We start from the raw sequence: 24012 nt of genomic DNA on the forward strand, positions 1-24012 counted from the left end.
ATAAGGTCAGACACGCATGCGAGGTGACAATGACCGGGTTCGTTGGGCATTGCCCTCTCCAAATGTCCTTCTTCCCCTCCAACCAACTCATTCCACCCGAAAAAAAATGTTTCCCAACCCTCCCCTCACCTGAATTACGTAGTATGCCGCACGGTACTAAACAGATACATCACCGTCACTGCTAAGGTATCGTTTAAGGAGAATTTACTTGGGAAATGTTATTAATCATCCCAACCTGCTGCCATTCCACATTGAATTTCCTTCTTTATATCGACTTACGGCCTATTTTTCTTCATTCTATCCAGTTCTTTTCCCTGCTCCAAAAGTCCTTCGCCGCGTAATTTTTTTCAACGGCGGAACCTCTCTGAACGGAATATTTGAGGCCTTCACTTTGTTGAATTTCATTTTAAGTTAGGTTAAAACTTTGCTTACTAAAAACTTACTTATACGGTCGACTAATTTCGATACACTTTATCATCTAGTCTAGGACTAGTCTTGCAGATTGATAGAGTGCATCCACAGTAGTCGACAGTAGAAGTTAAATTTTAGTAAGCAAAGTTTTTGATTTTCCAAACTTACACCCTCACTGCTTAGTACTCCTCCTTGCACGTGATCACCTCTTAACACTTTCTCCCCCTCACCAAACATCTAATTCCTCGCTCTTTCCCCTCTATCCGTTTCATTTTCTCCACTTTCCTCGGAATCAACATCTCGTATACCTCCATCCTATAGACTTGCATAGCTGGGTAGTCCGCGTATCGGTAAAGCGCCCCGCATAATTTTTTCAATATTACATATTCCATTGCACTCGCAGGTGTTATTTTCGCAGGTGGAAGGAAAAGTTATTGATCCGACCGATTGAAAAATTAGTCATTTCATCTTGACTAATCATCGAGATATACTTTTACGATGTTTTAACGCGGTAGATTGGACTATTGCAAGTAAATGAAGATTGAAAAATATTATGCAACTGCCTCATTACGATCTGTATAATCAATTGAATGCTTTCCCAGAAGACTATGAGGCTAATGAATAATGACGCGGTAATGTTCGTTTTATGACATGAAAATGACATTTTTGTCGCTGCTTTGAGAGTTACAATTGCACTCGCTTTGGTTGCTTGGGAATTAATTTATCTGAAGAGGCAGGTAATTATACGCTTGGCAAGTTTATGGCGAATTTAGAAGGCAACTTTGTGAATGTATCCATTTGGAATAGATTAATATGAGAAGTGGATAGCTAGATAGACGTACAGAGAGGGTGAAGTGAAATTACACAAATTTATGATGGCGCCGAAGATGCTTAATTTTAACATACTACCTAACGAATCGCAAATCAGATTTGACTTTCTTCAAATGCCCTGATTTAAGCAGTTTAAGGTGGAAATAATGACCTCGGTTGTATTGAGGAAATTATCTAAAAACAAAGTATAGAAAATAATAATAATTTCACTATCCCAAGTAGGCAAAACCAATCACTTGGTATAAACTATAAGGACATGTGCGCACAGCAATGTAAAGGGAGCTGTAATCAATCTACCTAAACAGGACTAGAGCACGCGATATTCGGTTTAGCAGACGATGACCCCACCAACAATGAGGCCGACAGTAAATATTTGATAGTCCTGTTAAATTTGATTTACTTCTTATTCAATATTTTACCGAAGAATAATTCACGAGCAGACACGGTTAAATGATCACTTAATCAATCCATATATAGATGAAATTTGTACAATATTACACAAACACAACTTCAGATACCATGACTTGATTGGCGTAATTCCCGATTTAGGTATACTTAGTGGAAACCATGCTGCGCAAACCATTCATTGAAGTCATTAATGAGGTACATGAGACATGCTTTTTTATATTGCTGACTTTACGCCTTTCGTGAATCAACCAGAGTATTCTCGCTAGAGAGACATTCTATTTTATTGAACAACCTATGAAACCACTTCACTGGGTCACGGATTCAAACGCGCTCTTCTAATTACACGCAGAGGAGAGGCACGTGCGCCTAACATTCATTTTTATCACCGGCGTCGGCGGCGTGGCCAATCCAGCGGAATTAACACTTGGCGAGCTTGAATTTTGCCCAGACAGTCTCGATGCCAAAAAGAGAAGTTGGAAAGAAAATGACGGTATTAATCAGAGCCGAGACGCCACAGTACAGAAATATTAAATGCTAAGTTTTTGCAAGCTATTTATGCTTACCTAAAATAAGATGATGGTTAATTATGATACCCTCTCTTACTACAAAAGTGAAATAGCAAATTTCCAAAAGAAAGAAATAGAAATCGCCAAGCTAATCCTAATGCATTAGGCCAATAGAAACAAAAAATTAAAGCAGAGAATGTTAACGACCTCAAGTTTTCATTATAAAAGGGTTTTTAACAAAACCTAGGATTAGGGAGGGGCAAAGATGGCAGAGTCATTTGTTTTTACTGTCGAGTATAAATTAATTTAAATTGTCCTTAAAGACGTATTTTTAAGTATTTTATCATATGATAAATAGATAAATAAATATGATAGATAATTTTTTCATGACATTAAGGTGATATCACACATTAAAATGTCTTCACAGGAATGAAAGAAAATAAATATAACATCCTCATATTATTCTGCCTCAGATATATATAATTTTCAAGATTTCGATATAAGATAGGATAAGTTAAGGAAAAGGTTAAAAGAGAATAGTATAAAAGAAATAGAAAGAGGATAAAGAGGAGATGAACAGAAAAGAAATGAGATGGAATCAGGATCTAAGGCTATAACAATGAATTATTTGGGGTAATTCTTCTCGGGTTTTCTACCGAGTTAGGACATGTATAATTTATGCCAACTTTTCGGTATACAGACGTCGGTATACATAATGTACACCCCTACACGGTTGAAAACGATAAAGGAATCCGAGGCAGAGTCAATCTGAAGAGTCCTTGCAGGCACCTCCAAATGAATAATCATTGCCACATGAAAGATAGAAACTGTCTTCGGTTATTTAGGAAGGTATGTACCCTGTATGGCACACAATATTAAGCAACGCGTACGAAATGTCTTCATTATAAATCAGGTGATTGATTTAATGGATGCATCATGTTGTATGAGTTTCAATGGATAAAATTAACCAAGGAACTCTTTTGCAGACTCTTTTTTCAAGTTTAGATCATTCAAATTCTAATCATATGTGAAACCAACTACGTACAAAATTCCTGTATCAGTAAACGAAAAAGTCAGAGTCGCATCCCGGTTCCTTGCGCTCATGCGAGTGACATATTCATCAGCATATTTTCATGTCTCTGCACACATGCTACTTCTTTATCAGAAGTCCTCATTCATTGAAACGTCTTCAATAAAATCAGTGAATAGAAAGCTGAGACGAATTTCATGTTATTCTGCCTCGGGTATATTTAACGCTCGAGACTTCTCGCGGGTGAGGGGAAGAGGAAGAATGGGATAAGGAGAGGGTAGAGAAAGAAGTAGATAGGAGGAGGAAATGTGGAAGGAGGATATGGAGGAAGGGGAAGCATAGGAGGAGGAGGTGGAGTGAGGCTGAAGAGTCCTTGCAGGCCCCTCTAAACCATTCCCGCGGTACCGGAGTCTGGAAAAACCGGAGCTGTGGATCAATATATTGCGTCACATCCCGGGCCGTGACGTCATTGGGCGGCGGACCTTGGGGAGGGTAGGGGTAAAGTGGGAGGGAGAGGCCGGGGGGGGGGAGGAGGAAGAGGAATCCCTCACCCCCTCCCACGGGATTGTGGGTAGGGCAGTGCGGGAACGGGGAGTGAGATGGCAAGGCAGTTTGTGTGGGAGGAGACGCGAAAACTTGGACCACTGAGAGAGGATAAGAGAGGGGGAGGGGAACATCCACGTACTAGTTTCAAAATAAAATGATTCAACTACATATTTTTTTGGAAAACGAAGAGTCTTCCCAAAAGCATAGGTCATTAGGAGAATGTATCCTAAATTTATTTCTTTATCCATTCTGTGTTATTAATATTACGAATTATCTGTTTATTTCTTCGGTATAAATTTAAAAACCTGGAATTACTTTAACTGGTAAACAGACATTGTGTCTCTGGTGCATATTACTGTGTATTACGGTCCAGTCTCTTTTTCTTTTAAAATTTGTGAAATATCCTCATTTTATTTTTCTCAAATTCCATTCTGCTCTAGACAACAAAAAACTATTTCTCATTTCAAATATAGTTATGTATTGATTGGAAGTTGTTGTTGCAATGTAGGAAGTAATTTTTATTTTCTGTCGAACCTAATGTGCCTGTTGAACTTCTTCGGGATTTATTATTATTATTTCCCTGGAAATTTATGATTGTAAAAAAACCAAATTTTTATTTCTGTAAATCTTTAGGACTTTGAGGGTCCACGAATATAAACGTTCATTATTTTTATTATTATTATTATTATTATCCATGCATGCAAACGTAGATAATAATGTTATTATGTTAATTACGTAAACTCTTTCATATTTAAATTTAATTTGATCACAATTTTTGTTTAAAAATAATTTCCTATTCATATATTCCTATTGTATTTTGCAATGGTTTCTTGTTCTCATATTTTTAATTCATTTCATTCATTGTATAAGGACACTTGTTTCTATGATGAATCACAGGTGAGCTGCTTTTGTTTTGAAATATTTTGTAATGTACGGCCGAGCACTGTCTTATTTTCGTTGATTATTATTAGATGGGGGTGAAGGAGCTATGAGGTGTGGTATGGGAAGTGTTCATGAGGTGGGTGTTGAAGGGGATTTTTGGGCCCGTTTCCGACATTATGGACGGAGTACGTTTAGCTCGAATATGGAGGGGGAAAGAGTTGGATGTCCCCCCAGTGGAGGGAGTAAGAACTTGGGACTGCGATGGAGGGAGGGAACCCCTGAAGAGAAAGAGATAAAATTAGACGGATATTTAAAAATGAAGAAAAGAAAGAGAGAGAGAGAGAAAGGCTGGATGGGAATAAAAAATAAATAAACCCCCACCTCCTAACCCTCAGTACTTCTCGGGGAGTAGAAAAAAATAAATAAGTGGTGGTGGTGGAGGAGGGTCCTTGAAGGACTGTAGAAGGGGTTCTTCCTCTCTTCAAAGGACTGGAGAGTCGGGAAGGGGGTGCAGTCAGTGGTACAAGAAGGGAGGGGGGGGGGTGGAGGAAGGGGTTTGAGGACGTTTCTGTTGGGGAGAAAGGATGGAGTTTCCCCCACCATCCCATTCGGTCTCTGGGCGTCGTAATAACATAAGGATGAACGGAATCAATAAATTAATGGCAGGCTTTTAAGTGGTGTCCGGAGTTGATCGCCTGTGTGTGTTGTAAGAGCGTCCTAGTTGCCTCTGTGCATGCCCACTTCCCCTTCCTTTCCTCCTTCCTCCCTCCCCCGTCATCCCTCCAAGTAAATTGCCGATGTAATTCCGGGGACGATCGCCCCGAAGGGTTTTCCGCAAGGATTCATTGGACAATTGGGCTGGCAGTACTGTGATCGGCTGGTTGGCTCCCGACGAAAGTTATGTCCGCCGTCTCTCCCTCCTCTCCTCCAACCCCCGTTGTCCAGTCAAATCGAGGAAGATGGTTCTTCATAACCAATACTAATTCTATAAAATCTATGATCTATGATGAAATCAATTTTTTTGATATTTTTCTAGTTAAAATTAGTCTTACGCTAACACCTTCGAAGTTTCCCTAATTGCTGCCCATCTTATTGAGCCCGAAACGAATAAGGATTTAGTTATCAAATGTGCGGATGGTATAATGAATTATTATTATTATTCTTCGTACCAGTTGGCTGCGGTTACTGCATATCTTCCGCGTGAAGGATGGAGAAATTCACGCTTATTCAATGGCAAAATAATCACCGGAGCACGGTATGGCATTCATTATAGATTCAGATATTTGCATATAACGATTAATATTCCATTCAGATATAGTTAAAGTATGTGCGAATCTTACTCGATATTGGTGTTAGGCTACAAAATATCACTTTCAACAATGGGTGTCCACAAGATGAGGCTGTTAAATGTACTTAAGAAATTACCTAAATGAAGAACTCGGTAAACTTTCAGTAATTTTAGAGTCCAGTCAATTGATGGAGACTGGTAAATACATTGGTCAATATTTTAAAGTTTCATTATCATCGCTTATCAACACCCTGAGATTGTTATGATGCCTCTCTCCACTCAATTCTCCCATTAGCTAATATTTTTACAGTTAAGTATTTCTTCCATTTCCACTCCTTTTTAATTGTTCCATGCATTTCATTCCAGTCTCCTTTTCCGTTTTTTTTTTAATTTCTTATGCGATAACAGTGTCATTAAATAACTCTATTAATATACTTTTCCGTTTTAACTCTTTACTTCTTTCATTATCTGAATCAATTCCAGAAAATCAAATACAGTGTTTCTTATCTGCGCTTATCAGCCCAATCTGTGGACAAACTTATTGTTAAAAGTAACATTTTGTAGCCTAAAACCAATATCGAGTAAGATTCGAACATTCTTTAAACACATTACAATGGATCGTTAATTGCGTAAATAAGCTATTCTGTAGCATGAAAAAAGTATTTTCTTTGCCCCTTACTTGATTCCACTTTTTCTGACTATTATGTCAACATAAAAAGACGATTTCATAAGCTTTTGAACAGCAATGACCAAATTGACATCATTGATTATCTAAATAAAGCACTTTAAAATACTAACAATTGCATTTTCTATGCTCCATCGATTAACCCTTTCGGCTATAAAGTCCATAAAAATGGACATGACCCTCAGGGGATTCTTACTCCCTCATAAGTACATCTATAACGAATACAGACCACAAAGGTTACGGAATAAAAGATGATGAAACGTTTTGACATAAGTCTTTATAAGACCGAATATTAATCAAAATGGCAAAATATTATTTCTAGCCACGGGGAGAAAAAATTTATTACTGAAAGGATTGAACGGACTCTAAAATGACTGAAAGAAAACTTTCAGTCATTTGAGATTTCGGTTAATCAATGGAGAATATTAAATGCAATTGAAGTATTTTAAATTTTTGGTTTATTGTGGAGGAATTAATATTTTAACCGAGGTACTTAATTACTTTTCTATTCTTTATTTCTTCCTTTTATTCAAACCGTTCCAATGAATCAAATACAGTATTTCTTAGCTACACATATCAGCCTTCTACTAAATCTCACTTAATTTTATTCCATTTTTCCTTTCAAAAATGGAATAAAAAAGTTAAACCATGGCGTCATTTTCGATTACTTCTCAATAAATTGTTGGTTTAAAAAATCTACTCGATACGTAAAGTTGTAAATTCTTACTTTCCGAATTTTTATTTTGGATTACCCACTTCTCTTAGAGAACAATAAATTAGTTTCCCTTATAAATAAGTATGATTCTCAATAAATTCTCAAAAAATTTAAAAAGACTGATAATAATTTTTATTCAGTTTGTCTGAATAGCAGCACAGCAAGCATGTATCCAGCAAAAATTCATCAGAACCTAGCTTTTTCTCCCATCATATGGGTCACTCAATAGAAAATGTATACATTATGTAAGCATTTGAGATAAAAACCACATAAAATAGAATCTACCTTATGCATTGTGGTAAATTAGGAAGATTATAAAAAATATACAGGCCTTGAATAAATCTTATACAGCGTATGCATTTGAATGGAGCTTAAACAACGCCATATTAATCTAAACAAGAACGCATGAATCACATCATCCCAGCATAGACGTATGATAAAAACATTATCATAAGGGAGTGTCACCCCCGAATATTGTGACGTAAGTCCTCACCTCTGCTAAATTACACCCCTCTTACACCGGTAGATCCCGCGCATGACATCCCTGCTTCATTTATCCACACCACTGACATACATCCCAAACAGCGTTTGCCACCACCTATGACCCCGCCTCGACAGTTTCTGGTCTGGTTCCCACGGGAACGCCCACGTGTGTCCCCAAGGACCTCGCTTTAAGCTCACGACCCCCCAAGTGGGTTGACTTAATTAGCTCACACGGACCATGCGTTGTTTCTTTGAATGAATATCAAAAAACACGACGGCCTTCGAGAGCATACTACTAAGCAGTGGCATTTCTCATATGTTCACTCCCACTTTCTCAAACATATACCTATGAGAACAGAAGTCATAGGTCATGCGTCTGGAATAAAGTATGCTGAATCATTTTTAATACGGCATTCAGTTCCATAAAAGTGCAAAATATTAATAAATAATGAACCTAACCACCCCGTACACGGCTATAATGCACAACAGCCTAATATACGCAAATATTATACCCTAATTATATCTAGACTCGTAAATTATATAATTTAGGGATTAAAAATTTCTATAAAGGTATCCATAAAGGAATGGGCAATGCATATGCTTTCGCTGCCTCATGATACTGAAATATTCCTTATTTCCTCTTTGTGCATACTTACGGGTGTTTGGAAATAAATTACATGCAATTAAAAATTATGTCAAATGTGATCCCAACAACTACAGAAGGTTTCAATGAATAGAGCCTTACCACAATTTCTATTACCCAACTATTCTGAACCACCCTAACAGAAATAAGCAGTATAGATCATGCCGTAAAGGAAGCAGTGGCAGCGCAAAAGACAAATGGGGGAAAATGAAATCTGGTATACACATAGCAAAAAAGATAGCTGGGAAAGCTAAATCCAAAAGTAAGAGACAATAGATTATGGCAAATATTATTCGGTTATCCAAAGTAATACTATATGAAAACGACAACGATGAAGAAAGAAAATCTGACTACCAAAGGCTAAGGAACTTAGCCAACAGTGAAGATAGGAAAGCAAAAGAAAGTTTTCTTCAGGAAGTCAGCAGGGAAGCAAATATGCAGAAGGGAAGAATTGATATAGCTTTCTGGACAGCAAACAAATATTTTAACAAACGGAAAATCAACAATATCGGGCACAATAGAAGACAATGAGGGAAAATACTGTTTGGTGAAGACGCGGGGAAGAGATAAAAAGAGTACACTGAGGAATTTTCTGACGGAACTCCTCTACCAGAGGTTATAATAGGAAAGAAAGATAGCGGTAGCGAAGATGACAAAGGAGATGACATCCAGCGTGAAGAATTTTACAAAGATCTTAAACACTTGCAAGAAAACAAAGCTACGGGCACTGATGAAAGTTCTTCATAACTCTCATCAATACCCTACAGAAGGATGCTGAAGCTCAGCTGGAGAGATAGTCACGATTGAAGAGGTACTGAGAAGAGATCATGAAGCCAGATCCTTGTGGAAGCATAGCGTTATGAGAAGAGATAAACTCATAGGGCACATTCTAATGCACGGAAACATTGTTAGAACAATAGCAGAAGGGGCTATACAAGGAAGGCATCGCCGAAACAATTGACTAAGAATGTCATTCATGCAACAGATTGTGATTAAAATGGGTGGCGCTATATACATAGAAATAAAGAGAAAGGCGGACAGGAGTGAGGAATGGTGTACTGCTGCAAATCGACCTCAGTATTGAACACTGAAGAAGAAGAAAATCATGCCTTTGCGTGGGGAAGTAGGTAATCGCGATTTTCTCATCGTAATTGACACTAAAATAGAATAAAGGGATTTTACAAACCTCATTTCCTCCAGTCTAGTGTTCGATTCAGCCCTAACGTTACGATGCTAGCTAAAAAGAATGGCATAAAATAATATAAGTCTGAGCAAATAATCAGTTGGCACTCTGCGATATTATGGTAAAAAACACGTTGTTTGAGAATTACTGAGGTACGCCAAATTTCAATCGTCCGTTTTTTTTCTATCATGGCCCACGTTTGCGCAGGCTCATATGCAGTTGAGGGCGTCATAAATAGGGCGATATACCACACCGCCCAACCTCATTCCCTGGGCTAGCAGCCATAAATATTATCGGCTTTTCCCAAAGGCCTCGAGACTGCACGGCACTGCCATCTATCGGGAACGACGGGGACGACGTTGTCCGCCTTAGGCGAGGTTGTGGTTTATTCAAAACTGCGACGGAATCCAGACTAATATACGTACTGGGTAAGGACGGAGCCTCACCACCTAGAGAGCTTAAAACTGGCGTAGCTAATTACAACCCGTAAAAATAATATCAATCCACTTAATCTAATCGAATTTCACCAGTAAAGATGGCAAACCATTTCTCAATAACAGGAAATTTTTAACTGATATGATGTGTTGTGTTTTCAACATTATCAGTGTTACTGTAGTGATGAAATCCAATTATACCATGTGCAACTTTATCACATAACTGATCTAATTGAAATAAAAGTAAATACTATAAAACAATGCGGGAAAAGCTTATTTCCATTCCTTAACATAGAGAAAAGAAATCACCTTTTCGTAAAAGCCTGTGAAGGAAAATGATATAATTTTCAACGCCATAATCGTTCTAATTATGCATTACCGCCTGGAAGCATTCAACCCAAATAACAACATATATCGCGGATTGCGTTACGTAAGGATATAGTGCATTTTTATAGAAAAACTAGAATCGACTTCAACTTGATAAGACATGAAAAAAATACTATCCAACTTATTCCTACAAAAGTGCTATTTGTAAATTAGTCTTCCAACCATTAATATTCTCCAGTTTTTATTACTTTACTTTATCATTTCCACATTCAATTTATGGCTTTCCATGAAAAATTCTTTTAGGGAAGTTCTATATTCAATCAAATTTGATGCGTTATATATTTGAAAGCTCAATTATTTTCATCAAATAATTTCACATTGATATCAGTTAACAGTAATGATTAGAAACACATTCTCACCATAATAGCTGAAAATGTATGACCTCTGTTAAAATTCATTGATTCGAGAGTAACAGTAAAAATGTTAATCTACCCAAGTGTATTTTCAATGAACTACAATTCCTCCGAATCAATCCTAATTTCAGATATAAAGTTTTTATAAGAAAAATATTTTTCGTATATTCGTCCACGAAAGGGAAATGTAAAGGTCATAAATATAGTTTTGTTAAGGATTCAATATATTTTAAAAACTATTTTTCACAAATTCGGCAGTTATTTAAATGGTTTTTACTGTTAAATTTATTTTTTAATATCCTTTGTGGATACTCTTATGGTTCGAATTCCATTATACTGCTTTCTACCAATGAACTTAAGTGTGTTTCAATATGTTCACGATAACCTTTTACACCACCATCAAAATCGTTGCAAAATTTTTCAGCAATAACCTTAAACCAAAGCGAAGAGCATCTTAGATAAGCATATTGATCTACTTTGTTTCAAACTGCCCAGGCCAAAAGGAAATGGTTCCGCAGAACGCCGCTTCTCGAGAGTGGCGCTCAACATCAGCACTCTACTTTTCGAAACGGAAGTATTCATAAATTGAACTTGAAAATATCTGAATATGGCTCCAAGAGTGTACAACATCAATAAACTATTATAATTTTCAATGGATTAGTATTAATAAAGTCTATCGCAGATCCATTCATAAAAACAAACACTGTTGATTATTTTATTCGTAAGGCTTGGAAATAGCCAATAATTCAGTCATTTGAACCTAAAGTGATAGAAATAGGGATTTAACACATTGTAGAATTGATCTTTTCCAATAAATTTCAAAGGTCATCAACATACAGCAAGTGGTTTTGGGGAACATAGAGTATATAAGTACTATTATACTCACAAGAGGTTTAATCATCTTCAATTCCCTAACGGTAATTCGAAAAAGCAAGATTAATCTTCAAACAAGGAAAGCATCACACCCATAAAAAGGTTATGGTAATTTTCATGCTAGGTATTATCTCATGATTGATTGTAACTTAATTGTTACAGTGTAGATAATGCCATAGTTGAAATTAGAAAATATTTAGTTTTTGCTATAAACAAAAATGTAAATTTTTGCATTTAACTTAACGAGAATGTATTAACGTGATTCGTTTAAGCCTTTTTCAATAAATTGATAATTGCTGCCGTGAAGATTATTAAGGAGACAACAAAAATTTCTGTTAAGGATATTCTTTGATAACGAACTACATAATTTTCAATTCCTTATGATATGATAATTGGACAATACTTTGGAAATTATGCATATTATAACTGAAATCAACCTGATTTCACCAAACAAAGAAAAATATGGCTGATTGATTCAACCTATATTTCTTCTCTCGGAAAGAGTGACCTTTCATTGATGCCTTCAGAAAACAATTAAGGCTGAAAAATATAAAGCTTCATATTTTTCGAAATACCGAGTTTCCATGGCAACACATGACATTTGCATAACTTATTCTCACTGAAGTTCATGAGGAGGAATAAAAATATTTCTTTTGCAAGAAATATGTGGATACACTTTATGGATTTACGAATCGAGTTCTTGGAAATAATCAATCATGTACCTCCCAACAATTAGCTCAGTAACATCAAAGTCCTGTTTTGGTGAGATGATTACCATACGAACTCTAATTCCGAGCGAAAATGAAAAATATTCCAAATAGGTAAATTGGAAATATGACAATGGGAGCAAAAATACACTTAAAAGGAGATACGGTGTATTGGAAAGAAGTTTTTGTCATGTTATCGGCTCCAATGAATCATATCAATTCATTCGCAAGCGGAAATCATTCATAGTGGTGAACGCGTTGGTATGGTGTTGCGTGTTGCCTTCACACACCCCGCGGCCCCGGGGTCAAACCCCGGTGGTGGCAGAGGATGTTTACATCCGATCCACCACCCGATTCTTGCATGGAAACCTCACATATCAAGCAACCGATACCTCAAATTCGTCAGATGGGACGTTACCGTAGTTCCCTTGACGTCTTTCCATAAGAGCTGGCTAATGCCGATACTGGGTTTCTCCCAATCCCTCTTTTCCTATCCTTCCCACGTGGTGCAAAAAGATCTTAGCTGTGGGCATTCTCCTCCATGAGCCATATTATACCATTCATAGAACATATTAGGTCCCTGTTCCATCTGCTACTTTAAACAAAAGGACCTCGACATAAGAAAATTCCGGCATATTTACCAGAGTTGCAAATAGTGAAAACATTTAAAGAATCTGTTATCTTATCCTCTATGATGAGTCAATAATAACATAATTAATTTCAATAAAAAAAATTAATTAGCAGCTATAATTATCGAATGGAATTATAAATACCGTCAGCAAGAAACCTAACAACGAAAAGCAAGTGGCTTTGTTTTCGGGTATTGGCATTCATTCAAATGAAATAATAACGCAAATATGTGATTTATATGTTATGAGGGATCTATAACGCCTGGGTAACAAGGTAATAACCAAATGCATACGCTTACGACACAGCCATAACAAATCAGGGGAACCACAATAAAATGCAGGCCCATGGATCTCTTAAGATGAGAACAGATATATAAGAAACAAAGAAGCATCTACTATCTAAGCATCCAGGTATTCAGGCATACCTTTGAGCCTCTTTGAATTAAGTGACGCCATAATATAACACCGAATGAAATTCAGCTGGATAAATCAATATTCTCGTTGATAATTTTACGAGTATTGTCTTTTATGATTGGGTTTCAAAAATAAAAGGACCGGCGGGGGCAAACGGTGTTAACGGCCTTAACCCTTTCGCAGATAACTGGATGACGTCACGCACTCATTTTGGTCGTATGGCCGCCTTTTATCTACTTCTCAGCCTCGGCTATCTCGTTTTTTTTTTAGCTCTTATGGTGTTGAAGTTCATGAAAATAGGGCGGGATCTTTGGCCCGAGTATCATAACAATCAAATAGCAATATTGAAAATATAGACAATCACGCATTCCAATGCTCTGTATAGGTTGAACCTAGACAACTTATCCTGAGAATATATCTCGGAATATAACACTAATAACAAGAGGCCATATTTTGCAAAAATAGTAACGTGATAGGGTAAATACAATAATACTAGATAACGTGTACTTGAAATAATTATTTCTATCGGGAATAAAAATGCCCACATACTTTGGGAAAATAACAGCTAAGTCGGAGGATACGGTACACTATCTTATAAATATGATGGAGGGAGGATATAAACAGGTAGTTATCCGACCTCATTCACGGTTGAAAACTAGTATATCACTGTTATATTCTGTTAATAGGACCTACACGATAAATATTATCATCCGTGAATAACATCTCGCCCTTCGAATATCCCCATGCAACAAAAGGTTCTCATTTATCACTACGCTAACATAACGCTTATAAAAGACGTTATACTCTTCGCGGTAATTATTAAATATGAATAATTTACACTGGAGCAATTATAAAAGTTGGATAATTATCCGAGTAGATACTCTGGGAATATAGCAAGAATTATAAACAAAAGATATTTTACATCACAGGAATTTTGAATAACTCGACTGACTTCTATTTGAATCTTTCAACATCTTTGGTTCCTTATAGGCAATTGCTCCTGATATTGGGACAAGGATAAATATTCTCAGTAATAGAAGAACATACACTAGTGAACACATATAAACACTAAATATTAAGACTTTCAACACTTATTAGCAAGAGATCATATAATTCATTTGTACCCATAACATTTGGCAAAGAGACACCGATAGCGAAAAAATATTTTTCTCGAGTTATTCCCGTAGTTGATAAGTTATCAAAATAGATTTAATCTGAAATCGGCTGCTTCAATATCATAACGACCAAGCCTATAATAGTTAGTATAGGGTACTATGCTCATACTAGGATACTATACTCGAGGGTAACTATTACATAATATTTACCCTTGAAATACTTTTTTTGTCAAGCTAAGAAATTCAATCATAATTCTCGAGCGGCATCAACTAATTTTAAATAGTAGCTAGAAGAATATCTCCGCGTTACTTTTAACGTTCTGGATGTTCTAAATAAAAATTCGTTTTAACGTTGATAGTGCCTCATCTCTACAGTGAAAAATTTGCTTTCTTGAGTATAAAAATGAACTGGTATCTGCCAAACAAAATATTTTATGTAGCCGAAAAATCACGTATTATTGTTTGAGGGAGAAAATGTTTTTCAGCAATCGTGAGATCCGATGCCGGCAAACGCACACGCAAGTTCAGAACACAATTTAAATGTCAAAACGTTTTCTGTAAAACATTGTGTCCATGTAGTCAAAGGCACATTGACAACTACTTGACGAGACTTGGAATGATATAGTTGCGGTGATAAGAAGAGCGAAACAGCGTAGTGGGGTAATTAAACTCGGCGAAATCATTAGTTAACTATATTCTTATATTGAATATATAATTTGCCCTTAGTTATAGCCGACATTAATGGCTATCAAATAGCTATCGATAGGAATTAAACTGCCGGATCCCTTAATAATGGAAATAATGAATGTTTGGAAATGGACTTGATGACTTTTACTCATACGAACTTTTGGATATATCAGCGAACACATGGTAAACAACTTGCACAACCAAGTACTTACATTCAGTGTACATATCATGTGGTTTGAAAAAAAGCCGATGTGTGACAGATACGATTAGGCAATAAAAGGGGAAAGTTGATGTTAATATTTACATCTGCTCCTTTCACTTTACCACACATTTAAACAAGTGTATTAAAAAGCCTGGAGGACGCATTACTCTCGCTCGACCGGTGCTTACGGTTACGCATTACTTGTTTAAAAATAACCCAACGTCTTGAAATTTTCAAATAGATGAACTAGACTTTTTCGAGCATTTCCTGCATCTAAAAATTTAAATTTTTATAAAGAAATATATGTAGATTGAATGTAATTAATATAAAAAGATACGCATTTTTTTATTCAAATTTTACCAAATGTTTTACTTCGATCCACCCTATTCACTCTGACGTTTTTAAATAAAAAGTTTTGAAATAAGATTTAAATAGCAATTTATCGCCAAAAATGAGGGTCATCTCAATTTACCCTGACATTTCAAGGTGATAATAGAAGTTACTTTCTAGCATTAAATCGTCAAATAATACAGAAGGAAAACAGAGGGAAGCGTGTCATCAATCCATGAAGTTGTGCTGTGAAGGAGGCTTTAAACAAGACAAAAACCCTGGGCGAATCCAAATGGATTGTGGAGCGTACCTTGTTTGAGCGCAGTGTGACTTTGCCACCACACCTCGCGCAGCACCTGATGTTGCAGTAATTACAGACGTGGCCCACTCCGTCGGCGAACTTGGTCTTGAGGCATATGTGACACGTGGCGTCCAGCTCCACGCCCGCCTTCTTCTGCTGTTCGCTCCTCTGACGTATCGTCTCCTCTAGCACCTGGACCTCGTCCTGTTTCCGCCTAAATTAAACGAGAAGAAAAACACGTCTCATTAACGAATCAATTCCCACACATGTTCAATTACATACAATGGAAAACCGCTTAGCGATGGAATTGACATACAATCTGAAATGATTTCACGCGCGGTTTTTTAAAATATCACATTTCGCCGATCAATACAAGCCATTTATGAGCAATGTACTCACATCGACTTGTAAGTATATTTGAAAATTGGGTAACCAAAGTTCATCCGGAGATATATTTCAAAAAGGAAAATTACATGGATGGGATGTATACTATTAAGCAGGGGCGCCGACTTATAAAAAATATTGGGGGGGCCCATATCGGAGGTCTTTCCCCGGGAAGAGGATAAATTCAAAGTGTGTCGCAGCACCGAAAAGCTATCATGATTCACACCACCTGATTCAGTTAACCTGCTTAACCTTATAAATATTTGTTTTAACACATTGTTGAATTTATTTTAAAAGGTAACTATCGTCAAACATGGGGAAAAAAATTACCAATATATTTTTGTGATTTCACAAAGCATAATATAACTTAATTATTTTCTTGAATTATTGAGGGGGCTCCGCCCCCCCAAACGAATCTTTGAGGGGGCTCGGGCCCCCTCAGGCCCCATGGAGTCGGCGCCACTGCTATTAAGGAATTGCTTTTAAGAATTGATAATAATTGAAGAAAATTCATTTTAAAAAGTTACGGTAAGCCATAAATTAAACATACTCCATTAATAATATTGCCTAAACTTGGACGCAATTAAACAAGAGCACTCGTACTTTATTTTGGAACGTTTCCGATGAACCGCGATATTATTTTTAATGCTTATAATTCACGATATTTCATATTGATTGGCACTGTCGCGTACTCTGAATGGATTGATACTGTTCCTCTACTCACAAATTCCTTGTACGCAAAAAATCCTAATTCAACAGGCTGGAATTCACTTAGCGGTAAGTTCTCACTAACGGATTGATATCGTATAAAGAAAGTATACGATATGTCAAGGAATGGTAAGTCTATTAGGACATTGGGGAATCAACGTGTTTCTGGAGAGATATTTTGAGGAGGAAAATTACATTGATGGGACGTATACCATAAATAAATTACTTGTAAGCATCAATCTTTGAAGGAAAAATAAATAGCTAGCATGGGCATAAAAAAGGAATGGCAAGAAATCAGATAATTTAGGAGGTAAAGGCTGCAATGGGGACAATTTTTGAGACAGTTCTTCTATAAAGACTCGAATATATCAATGAAATTCGTATATCCAAAGCTTCGCTTAGTTAATAACATATTTTTTCGTTTATCACTTGTTTCCTGTTCACATGCCAAACTTAATCGTCGCAGTGAATCACACACTGACATCATCAGTCCCGTAAAGAAACCATATACGACACGAAATAATAAAAGACTTCAATAATAGCAGCTATTATAGTATAGCTCTTAGAAAGCAAAATCTGCCATTAAGTGCCCGTACTCGAGGGTTGAGAAGCTTTCAAGGCTCAACCTTGTGATTAGCCGATTTAATATAAAACAAAAAAAAACCTCTAAAATCGATATTCATTTTTATCTTGACCCATTAGGGCTAAAATGTTCTATAGAATTTGGAAAAAAGAAAAAATATTCCCAGTGTGCAACAAAAAAAAGGTAGCCCGGTTTCAAGTTCCGCTGATTCGGGGAAACCTTTCCGTCATCCGGGAACCTATTCTTGTTTTAGGGAAGCGGGGATGGGTGTGTGGGAAGGGCCTTATTCAAAGCGTGGGAAGAGCGAAGGCGAAATAGACTGCACAGCCACGTGGCAGGAAAGTGTGATGCATCCTCAATGTAGCAATGAATGAGGAACTTGCATGGGTCGTAGATTGCTCTAAAAACTATTTTGAATAAGTCAAATGGATACATTAGCTCGCAAAAATACCTTCAGTTTCTCCATTCAACATCAAAAGAAATAAAAAAATTGCATTTAAAATCGAGAAAAATTTCTCTGAGCCGACCACTGCGCGAAGACACCCGAGCGTTGCCGAGGCCAGGCGTGACGTCATAGGTGCCTAAACAACCGTAGGGAGTAGGGAAATACGCTGAGCGCATGGTGTAAAATTTGTTTTGAGGGTGTATTTAGCCGCTCATCGTCACTTTATTTTGTTCTGTTATTCTTGGGCAAGTTTTCCTATTGCTATTGTGCCTAGATTATTACTTGGGATATTAATAATGCGGCATCGGGATGATGAAGTACAAGCGTTTCACTTCGTGTGTTTTGGTTATCAGAAAAATGGATGATAACGTTGCCACTCGTTCGAATAGTACACCTAAAATTCATCTACGTCTACATAATACCCCGCAAGCCGCCTAAAAGGCGTGTGGCATGGGGTGTTAGGACACCAGCCTTTTATTAGGACACCAAAAATTGATGCCACGACCCTCATGGAATTTGTTAAGACAAATTATTGCTATACGTCGGCGGCAAATCGAGTTGTAAAAGAAACTTGTAATACTGGAGGATAACGATCGTAAGCTGTGCTGTTGACATTAGAGGAAGCTGTGCTGTTGAATTTGGCAACGCCGGATTAACGGAGAAGGTAGTCCTATCCGTCCTACGGTACGAATTCACAGCAAAACAGTCTGCACACAATCCACATGTGAGATCGCGAATCGGTTCCGCTGCTAACACACACACAAGCTACAACCTATTTCAATAATATAGGTAAATCCATAAACAATATACTAGCATATACCATAAAAATATAGTGGGAAATAGGCAAATACTCTTATCAAAACTGGATGTCACTATTACATTCTTATATTCATCACGTACAACTTACAATAACAGAACTCGTTATGATGAATACAACTATTTATTCACTGATTTAAACCCTTAAATTAGCCCACACAAGTGACACAGGTGACATTTCTCACTACTATTCGTTGAAATAATGGAATAACAAACTTCACACACAGTTTTTATTTCAATAGCGTGATCGTGAAATGTCATATCTACGGTGAACAACGGAGATTAGTACGCCACTGACAATTTTTACACTACTATTAGACATTTATCGATAGCGTAATAGCACTTTTTACAATTCAATCACGATGGAACACTGATAACTCTTGGCCGATATTTTTCAACCTTGTCAAACTTTGTGCATTACAACCACTGGCACTGTGATTAGTAGCAGTAGCTTAACGGGAGATGTCACGTTGAAAATAACACTATTTTGGCACAAAAATGTTCCTAGATGTCTCCAATCAGCGAGCAAAAGTTGCATTGACTGGAATTCTCCCCATAATACAAGCACAGACAGTCCTAAACGACGAATTCTCCGGTACCTACGAATAAACGGATGAAGTTATTGTATACAAAAGCTAAGCGGACATTAGTAAACATCAAAATCGTTCTAATTACATACTTAAATGAATGATATGCCGTCGATAAAATCAACTTACAATTAACGTATCCCCCTTCCAATGTCCGTGGCTCAGACTCCTACAACGATGTTATTTAGGTATTATCAAATTTTTGGTTTAACTGCTCCAGTTTTATATTTTATGCCCTTACTCAGATATTAATATTATAAATAATGCAAAAAACGAGGGCTTCCAAGCCTCTATCGTCGGATATTTATCTTTAAATATAAAATAATCAACACGTCTAACAAACGAAGCTCTCACAACTGCTGGCAACTATTACAAACAATCACAACAATAGCTTCGCGTGATGTTTAGGCACCTTTGACGTCATCGAGGCTTCGTCGGCAGTGGCTTGGGGGGTGAGGGAGTTTTTCCCGCGCTTTAAAATTCGTTATATTTATTATTAAATATCTCGCGAAGGAAAACTCAGATTTACATGCGGTTTTCTTTGTTGTATTCAGAAAATAATTTTCTGTCCGCCTATGAAATAAAAAAATTCATGCAAGTTCCCCGTCTTGCTGTGCTCTTTGCCGGGTCATAAAAGTAAATTAAATCGAAACTTGAAGTTCGTACGTGGTGGAAGGGCAATACCATAACGTCATATTAGCAATGAAAAACACTTTGTTACTTCCAAAATTTATTTAAAAATGATTACCGGTTTCGACTGTTACGTCATTATCAAGTACATAAAACAAAAAAATATGGTGTAGACAGTTTTATATATGGTGGTTATTACGTATTCGGAAACCATCATAGCATATATGATTCTGCCCCCACCATATTTGATTGGTATTTATGTAGGTACTTAATGATGGAATAATAGCCGAAACCTGTAGTACTTTTTGAATAAATTGTGGAGGAAACAAAGTGTTTTTCGTTGGTAATTTGTCATAAAAAAAGGCTGAAAAATGATACATGGTGTTACTCTGTTGAACTTTATGATTGAGCAAAATAAAAAATATTATACTACAGAGAAGAGTTAGAGATAAAGAAAGAAATACATAAGTGTGACAAGATAGATTAGAGTAGAATTGGTAGCTGATAGGAGAATTGAGTGGAAAGCTGCTTCAAATTAATCTTAGGATCGTTGGCCAGTGATGACTATGATGCTAGAGTTCAAAGAATAGGCTACTGAAAAGTCTGGAGTGTAGCACTTTACGGTGCGTAAACGTGGACTCTGAGGAAGGAGGACATGAAGCAACTTGAGGCGTTCGAGATATGGGTGTGGAGGAAAATGAATTGGGTTACCTGGACGGAGAGGAAGTGGAACGACGAAGAGCTAGACATGGTGGGTGAAGAGTAGATACGTACAAGACAGAGAGAGTTTGGAAGGAGCGAGTGACTACTAAGAAGGTTAAAATACTCGTAAGAAAGAATAATGTTACATTAGCAAGGAAATGCGAGGAAGAAAGTAAGCTTTAAACGAAATGACATATTGAACAATATGTCATTTCATTTGAATTTATTTTATATTTAAATATAAATAGAATAACATATTGCGAACTGAAGGGGGAAGTTAATTTTGAAGGGGATATAGGCCATAGGTAATTCCCAAATTTCTCTGCGTAAACCTACCTTAGAATGTATCATATATAAATATTAACTCATCTATGAAAAAAGCAGCCACCTTCTCCGTTGACATTCTTAGGATAAAAAATAGGAAGTACCTCGCAAGCTTTTATGCTCCAACGGCAAATTTGACCGGCGTTATAAGTGAGGAGTAGGAAGAAGAAGGCATGAAGTAGGGCACGCGTGGAAGGAATCCTGGGCAAGAAAAAATGATTGCTAAATCCAAGGTTAGGATTCTTCGGGCGTAGAAGTGGCAGTGAAGAACTATGAACAGTGAAACTGGAATACAAGTACATTTAAAAGGATATATTGTGGTCATTTAATGGTTTTATAATCTCCAACCATACCAACAAATCTATTTTCTTTCAGGGATGAGGAAAGAAAATAGTAGCGTCGAAATCGAACGTAGAAGTGCAGGGGGCAGAAACCGGAACGCCGAGGAAAGAAAATGCAATAGAGCTCAAGACGCTTGAGCCGTGAAGAAGGAGAGATTGGAAGATGCATGGAAGGAGAGAGAGATGGAGCGTGGGAACAGATAATCATGAGGAAATTTCGCAAGGACTTAACGTAAATTTTAAGGCAAAATAGACGAATTTTAAATTGAATGTCACTAAAAAAATTTCAACTGAGTGCTTCCCTTTTAGAAAATTCGCAAATCAAGAGAAAATTTGTATTCGGCTTCATTATAAAGAATGAACTCATAAAAATATCACGGGGATGGTTCAGAAAATATATATTGTGAATTTATAGCCAGTAAACGTCTCTTTGATCAATTTTCCTCCAACTCCTTCGATTGAGGAAGAAATTGAAAACCATAATGAAAAACACTGAGAACCGAACTAAAAGTTGCTTTTAATTATAATACGATGTTGATAATATAAAAAAAATTTGTCAAAAAAAATTCTTCTATATCCAATGTATATAATCAATAAAGAGTTCAAAATAAAAGAGACAGAAAACATAAAAAACCGTCCTGTTCCAGGATGCAAATGAAACTATAACAATATTCTAAGTAAAATTGAACAGCAATCCGAAAGAATCCCCTATCAACAAGAAATTTAAAATACCAATTACAGAGGCATTACAATATTTTTTCCGTGATCGCGTAATTTGAGCAATATTTCGTGGATATCCGCTGATGAATGATGGGAAAAACTGAAAGAGAATTGACTCCCTTGCTTAAGGGAAGAAGGCCGTAAACTTTTTATCGTAATATAATTCTTTTCTGCAGTAAAAATGTCACAAAACATGGCTCGCTAAAATGCCTTTTAACATCTCCAAGGCAACAGTACCCTGGATGCGGATATAGACATGCTTTTTCATACCATTTTCACAAAAATAATATTTTTGCTTGTTTATGCCTAGTGTTCCATATTAATACAGCGTATCATAATTTTGAACTACGAACATTAATATTTGGCTAAAAGATAGCTAATACGCTGCAGATACACTTTGGCAAAGGAATGCGGAAAGATGGAATTTATATTTCAATGTCACTATTCTTTGGCGCTGAACAAAGCTTGAGGCTAAAAGGCCTTAAAAGGTTTTTCAGAAAGACATTACATTGGTATGCATTAGGAAACGACGAAATTCAATGTATAAGTCAAAATAAAATTGGCTATCATCTTTGAAAACTCATTACATTACGCCAAGACCTCAATCTCCCATACGCAGAAGAAACATAGATATATCTGTAGCTGGAATATTAATACGAAATTCTGTTAGGAACCAACTTAAGCCTCACTAATAAAGTTAGCTAGCATTATACAAGCTAAAAACTTCTGGAATTTGATATCGACTAAAAAAAGCTTCTTAAAAACTTCAAATCGAAAATGATCGATTTGTCGAGAAACGATCATTTAAGCAGTAGTGATAATAAAAATGAAAACATCCCTAAATTTTAATTCGAATAGCATCGATATTAGGAAGAAGAGATACTACCAGCTATGCGAAACGAAATCCTTTTTGACAAACCTATGAATGTAGCACACTGAAAAAGTAATAATTTGTAACGAAATGTTACTACACTCAAAAAATTTCATCATAATTGCTATTTCTTTTCTTAGAAGAACCTCAAAATCACGATACTAGGTAATCTTTGGTAAAACAACGGGAAAGCAATAACATTAGCTTAGAGTATATTATTTCCCTATAAAGAACTCAGACTCATGAATTGGGCTCCACTAATTTATATGGCGAAATAATCGGAAAGGAAATATTGTTTAACTTAAACCCTATAATTTAAGTTTGTAAAAGAGTATATTTACATGAATTGCATGCATTTCAGTCTCATATTCCACATTTTTCTAGAACTAGATAATCCATATTACCTTTCTAGATACGATTTTACATTCATTCATTCGCTCGGGAACCCCAAATGAGACTTCTATCTATTACTACTCACTGGGATAGGCAACAAAAATTGGCTAGATACTCTATTGTCTCCCCTTATTAATTAGTATGATTAATTGATTCTTCTAACACTAACAGAGATATTTATATGGCTACGGGAGATATTGGAATGTGCTTGCCACTATATTACAATCAGGCTCTAGAGCTCGAGTGGGAAATGTTGCAATAAAAATATAAATGATAAATCAACACGGAATCCTCTACCTCCATTGGCTATTGAGTGGTCTAATAATATGATAAGCAATGCAAAATAAGCATCAACACGAGGCATTACGTTTGAAGCTTAGGAATATAATATTCAATTCGAATCGTCATAAATTTGCTTCAGCCACATTGGCATCACTTCTACCTATTTATTCCCCAAAAATGGAA

At 36.5% G+C, this 24012-nt stretch overlaps 1 protein-coding gene across 4 annotated transcripts in view; it reads right to left on the minus strand.

Annotated features, from left to right (window-relative positions):
• The window catches only part of LOC124160631 (regulating synaptic membrane exocytosis protein 2), a 512636-nt gene that overhangs the window by 372906 nt on the left and 115718 nt on the right, over window positions 1-24012 (minus strand). For all 4 annotated transcript variants that reach the window (XM_046536542.1, XM_046536543.1, XM_046536541.1 and 1 more), the window contains exon 2: window positions 16053-16257. In XM_046536542.1, the coding sequence (XP_046392498.1) occupies window positions 16053-16257 (205 nt within the window). The remainder of the gene's footprint in view (window positions 1-16052; window positions 16258-24012) is intronic.

The sequence above is a fragment of the Ischnura elegans genome, chromosome 6, assembly GCF_921293095.1.
Source record: "Ischnura elegans chromosome 6, ioIscEleg1.1, whole genome shotgun sequence".
Classification (NCBI taxonomy): Eukaryota; Metazoa; Arthropoda; class Insecta; order Odonata; family Coenagrionidae; genus Ischnura; species Ischnura elegans.